The sequence below is a fragment of the Chamaea fasciata genome, unplaced genomic scaffold (assembly GCF_029207755.1).
Source record: "Chamaea fasciata isolate MVZ Bird 193981 ecotype frontalis unplaced genomic scaffold, bChaFas1.0.hap1 SCAF_7, whole genome shotgun sequence".
In the NCBI taxonomy this organism is placed as follows: Eukaryota; Metazoa; Chordata; class Aves; order Passeriformes; family Sylviidae; genus Chamaea; species Chamaea fasciata.
In genome coordinates this window covers 40,230,520-40,236,519 of record NW_027094092.1, presented here as the reverse complement: position 1 = coordinate 40,236,519, position 6,000 = coordinate 40,230,520, and the positions used below count along the sequence as shown (strand labels likewise).

Sequence of the window (6,000 nt, the reverse complement as noted above, 5' to 3'; positions counted from 1 at the left end):
AACAAATGAAATTACTTTATTTAAACTGTTAATTTCCATGGCTCTGTGCCAAAATTCAAGATGGCAACCAACACAGACATCTTCAGTCACACGTTCTAATTTCTCCGCTGATAGTTGCCATGTGACGAAAGCATGGAATCTTGGCTATTACCAGACTAGAACACATTTAAATGGCTGAGCAAGTGAGACTTTATGCTCAAGCCTGGACTTTAGGTAGAACAGCTGTAGGAAAGATCTCACAGTTAGTGATCAGGAAGAAATGGGAGGAAGTGACAAAGACTCAGCAGCAGAAGCTCTCAGAAGCGTTCCTTCACCTCAGCTTGCAGATGTATCACTACAATCTGCTTTCACAGCTGTTTAGACACTCTTTTCACTGGGTTGTTCTCTCACCAAGGCCTCCTCTTCTCTCTTTTTCGGCTGATATGGGTGTGATGGTGTGAAGTCACTGCTGCTCCTTCTTTCTTTGTCCATACTTGAAGCAATTCTTGGGATTCCTCACCTGGAGTTCTGTGTTAATCCTTCTCTGTGAGCAGAAGCTGGGAAAAAAATAAAGTTTCTTTACTCAAAGATTTCAAGTAATCATGGAGGACTGTGGGAAAAACTGCTGTACTGCTCTGCAAATCTCAGCCATCACCAGAAACCTGGATGTGCCTATCACACAACCTCTCTGCCACAATAGATGAGATCACAGACCAGTGTAGTAAGCTACTGTGTGAAAAAGGACTCTTGGTATTCTTTTCAAGCACCAGAATAACTTCTTCACTCTTGCTTCTGACTCATGTGACTCATCTGTTCACATGCACCCTCCTCTAAATATTTCTCCAATATCAGTATGCTCTTATCACTTTCCTTGGGTCTTTTACTCATTTGCTTGCATAAGAGTCTACTTCCCCACTCCAACACATGCTGAGGACCTTGGTGCAGGAGAACTAGGGGTGTGAAAAGGTTGATCTTTAAAAAGAAACATGACGGGAATATGGGGTTTTGCCCCTCCCCCATTATTATAAAGATACAGTTTTGACTTCTAGATACTGCAGCATTTTACTATTTAGGCATATTATGAGAAAATGTCAATGTCATCTTTACATCATTTACTTAAACATCCTTAGACAGCCCATTAAAAAGAAAAATCCAAAACACTTAGAAATGTACCAAGTTTATTTTGGACTGCTTGCATTTTACAGCTAACCTAGTAGGTAAAGCTTGTCCTGTGTATTTGGCACATCAGCTTGCTTCTAAACATGAGTGACATTTGTTGAGAGCTGTTTATTAAAAATATTGCTATATTTAAAGAAAATACACTCTCCTTGAAAGTTCAGCATAGAGCCAAACATCACAGAGCACAAAGGATCTGGAAAGATATTTAGAAAGTGGAATTACCAGCTGTGTCACTGCACAGAAAGTTTGAAAACTGAATTAGGAACCAAACTGTCAACCATGTGCATTAAGATAGGATACCAGTCCAGAAATATATCCCTTGGCAATATGCTGAAATTAAGGAAACAAAGGCACATGAGAGAAGGCAGCCAACTTCAACCTCATTTTCCTGTTTTGAAGATGTTTGAGTCTTCGTATTCCTACAGAAATGCATAGCACACTTTGTCATTTCTCACAAACTGAATTAGAATCACTTTCCTGGAGCTCTTGTATGATTACCTTGAGGACTCAGAACAGAGAGGGGCATTCCTATGTCTACAAGTAAATATGTGAGTTCCTAAGAAGAGTGCAGCTCATCACCAATTCAGTAGTTTCATAGATATTAATGTATATAATTCTTGGAAGTTTTATCATTTCAAAGCTACTGGTGAGCATTCCACCTCCTTGTAGTTGAGTAGATGGAGGTTCGGGTTGAGTAGGGGGAACAGAAAAAGAGCTCATTGCTGACAACAGCCAACATTAAGGGTTGACTCTTTCCAGTGATAAAGAGTCATTGCAGTGAATCACCACATACAACAGCGTAAGCCTCCTTTATTCTCTGCTTGCCAGGAGATGTCAAAGTATCTGCTGATATGTCTGTCCACATGTTTACACACTATTATGTCACCCATGACTGGACCTCAAAAACTCAGAACAGTCACAGTGGGAAGAAAAGGATTACCTCCCTTTTATGGATATGAATCTGAGTCACAAGAAAATCAAAGGAGTTGCATGAAGTCATTTAAAAGATATCTGCACACTAAAATTCAGTGCCATAATGACTTTCCCAGCACAGATGTACACAGCCTTGCTCACAAACCAGCACCTAATTCCTGTGCTTCCAAGCTGCAGGAATAAGACAGAGAAGAGCAGAAAGCTAAGATGACAGTACTGGGTCAGGAACCCATGCTAATAACATTTTTAACAGCTAGTTTGGACTGTTTCATCTAACCTGCAGAAAGTTTGTGGCAAAACTGAGCATCATATTGAAGTCTCCTGAATCTAGTGTTGAAAACAGGAACTTCCTTTCTCCTTGAAAAGCTAAGATTATCCTAGAAATTCAGATTTTTTTTTTTATCCCAGAGTGAATTTCTGATCTTAGAATGATGCTCAGCATTCTCTTCATAATACATAGTATAACTAAGAAAGGCAATAAATAAATGGGGTTTATTTATATCTATGGGTGACTGACACCAGCAAGCCAGGACAGCTGACAACAGAAAGCCAGCCTTCCCTCCCCCATATTTTGGGCACAATTTCAACCAGATTTGCTGGACCAGGAAGGCAAGGGAAAGCAGCAGTTCCAAGTCATGAAAATTTTCTTGGGGGGTGGGGAAGTGTGGGGAGTGTGATGTGTATGTCATGAACAGTACATACAACTGTATTCCAGAGAAGTCTTCCTGCATAAAGAAGCAGCGAGCAGACTCACTAACACGGACAGAAATACCTGTGGAAGTCAGCATGAGCCTTCCTGCTCCCCATGTTAAAGACACTTATCACACACTCATCCCAACTGCAAATGCTCTTCTGTACTTTACAGTCTTCTTTCTGATTTCTCTTATTCACCTCTCTACTCCCTGGTTCACTGTGGCTCTCTCTTCTCTAGCTCTTCCTCCCATTTCATTTCATAACTTCATACACATGTTTTAGCCTATTCCCACACATTTTGGCATCTATTTTTAGCCTCAATAAAACAATGCCAGATTAAAACAAAATCCAATTTGGATGGGCAAAGTCATCCTCTCTATAGGTAGCTTAATGCCAAAGGACCAGATGTGAGACAGAAGCAGCCAAAATATTATATAACCTCTCCCCAGTCTTTGCACACCTGATCTTGAATGACATTTCCAACACAGCAAGGAAACACGGGCAGTTTGCCATCACCTCACTACTGAGAACAAGCAATGCTCAGCCTCCAGTCAGGCAAAAATGCCAACTGCCTGCAATCGTTACTTATCCTGCTTCAGAGTTTATCAGAAGTGAAGGCTCCTACAATTCAAGCTGAGCTCTAGTTCTTAGACAGGGAAGTTCATTTCTAAGAGTGTTCTTTCCATTTTATCCTGCTTTCTTAGGAAGAGTCCTGAGATGTGGAATGTCCTTTCAGTGGCATGAGATCAGCAGCAACAGGAAAAAGCTCTTTCCTTTCATAAAAGAAAGGCAAAAGGTTGAGTGAAGATGTGAGAAGCCGGTTGCTCTCACAAGCTAAGGATTAAACATAATTTCTGATATTAGAAGTGAACACTGATCCTCAGTTCTATCTGAGAGGCGATGGCTGAGTTGGATATTATTTCTTAACATCATCTGAGAAGGGCATGGAATGCTGCTGGCAGCACTCTACACTCTGCTCACACTTAATGAGACTTACATTTCTCAAAGAACTGGGTAAACTCTAACAGAGTCATGACCAGTTGATAACCTGTATCTATTTTAAAGGTACTGATTTAAAACATCTGTATTTGCTCATTGTTAGTCATAAGATAATGGTTCCCTGCCCTCTATAGAGTACTAAGAAATGAGGGAAAAAGAAAGCCTTTTTACCCTTCTCCCTTCCTTTCTGGCTCATCTGGTACTACAGGCTTGTGTGTCATTATCTGACCTAGGACTGATTCATCAGCTAAAGCAGGGAGTGAAAATATTTTTACCCCCTTCCTGTGTGTCCTCTTTATAAAACTGTGGAAGTCAGTAGGGGTAAGAGAGAAATTATTCAGGATGCTTTTGTGATGCATAAAAAAACAATGGCTTTAGGAAGATAACAATAAGAACAAATGTGCAACTAAATATCCTCCATTGTAACCAATTCTTTGCCCTCCCAAAAAGGGAGGCACAATAGTAGGATTCAACTCAAGCTCCACTGCTTTCCAAAGTATGATAAAAGGGACTAATTCTGTTTCTCAATGATCCTTTCTCTGCATGGAGACACATTACAGAGAGATACTGACAGAACTGCTGTTAACAAAGGCTATATGCAGGGCAAGAGACCACACCAGAAAAGTTTGTTGCAAAGTGCTGGATATCACACAGGATCTCCCTCTTCAATGATCCACCCAGAGCTTCTCAGCCAGACAGGTGGTTCTGAAAGGATTTATGTGGAAGAGCTCATCATGACTCCATTCCTAGACTAGGATAAGTAATGAGGTGACATCAAAAGTTGCTCTTTTGTGCCATAAGATACCTTGTGCCTGAATAGTCAAAGTAATCTGAGGTAGAGGTTACTCGAGGTGCCCATTTGAAGGTCATCCTTTAAAGTGAAGACCTTTTGTGCAGTCAATCACAGCAACAACACAGAGAACCAGGAGTGTGCAAATGAAGACTGGAATTAACAGGATTAGTGAGAGGGAGGAGGCGTATCAGCAATGTGCTGTGTAGAAACCTGAGTGATTTCTTTTCCCAGCTGCTCCTGATGAAGGATTTGGACAGTGTGGTGAGACCAGCTGAAATCATAGTCAAGGTTCCTCCTGGGAATGTGGTAACAACATAAAAATAAATACATTGGTGTTCAACAATCTACTGCTTTCCAAGGCTGCAGGGAACCTGGCAGAAGCTGAGGAAGCCTGGACAAGGCTGGGCAGCTGGGAATTCCACCCCACTGTAACAAATGGCTGGAAGTCCAACACAGGCCATGCACAGTGGTAACAGTACATATTATATCCCATCTCCACCCTTTATGCTCCAAGAGAGTTGAGAGATTCTCATGGATAAAAGAATATCCAAACTCAAAATGTTTTGGTTTTTTTTTTATTATTTGTTTAGATTTGACAAAAAAGATGAAGTGATTGTACATGTCTTGTTTATATGCCTGCTGTATTTTCTTGCCTTTTTCTTTCCTGGACTAGGACAATTTAGAAGCTTGTACCTTTGCATACCTGCTAAAGGAATCTAAAGAGGCTGCATTTCAAGAATAATGTTCAAGCAGTGGGTAGACCATAGCCAGTCATGACTTAGCACCTCCCATGCTAACTCTAATTTCAGGTCTCCAATAACAAGATATATAATAACACGACCTGATTTGAAGGTCCATACAATAATCTTGAATATAAAAAACTTCAGAAATACACAATCTACTTATAGATTTTCTGTAAAATGAAAAAAAAATCTGGAGCATGCTAGATGGTGAGAAGAGTAAATACAAAAGTGCTCGTTACTGTCATTCGTTTACAAGCAGGCTCCATTCATTGCTCCATACTGGACCACACTGCTTACACAGTCATCATCTTTGGATGGCATTTGGATATTGCTCTCCACTTTAGCCTAAAGGAGGATATCACTAGAAAATGAAGAATAGCAGCCTGCCTCCTACATGGATTAGGTCTAAACCATTTTATTAATCCCCATATTCTTCTAGTCTCTTTGCAGTTCAGAATGCAGTTTTAAGCCCTTATAGATAACACACTTTATTTCAAAGAGTTGCATAGTTTCTGGACTTGGCATTCCATGCAGATATGGGGGCAGGTGAATGACCAAAATAAACAGACAACTGCTCACCACCCTGCAAACTAAGCACAGCTACAGAACTGAAAATCATTGGAAATGAAATCAAGTCTGTACTAACTAGGCTCAAGAAGATTCATCCTAGTTTCAAATTGA

General features: G+C 40.4%; 1 protein-coding gene across 3 annotated transcripts in view; it reads right to left on the bottom strand.

The window, feature by feature from the left end:
- TTLL5 (tubulin tyrosine ligase like 5) overlaps positions 1–6,000 on the bottom strand; it is a 126,053-nt gene continuing 120,053 nt past the window's right edge. For all 3 annotated transcript variants that reach the window (XR_010721922.1, XM_066188532.1, XM_066188533.1), the window contains one exon: positions 1–536. Coding sequence is in view for 2 of the 3 variants with exons in the window: in XM_066188532.1 (XP_066044629.1) it covers positions 496–536 (41 nt within the window). In the remaining variant the exon portion in view is untranslated. The remainder of the gene's footprint in view (positions 537–6,000) is intronic.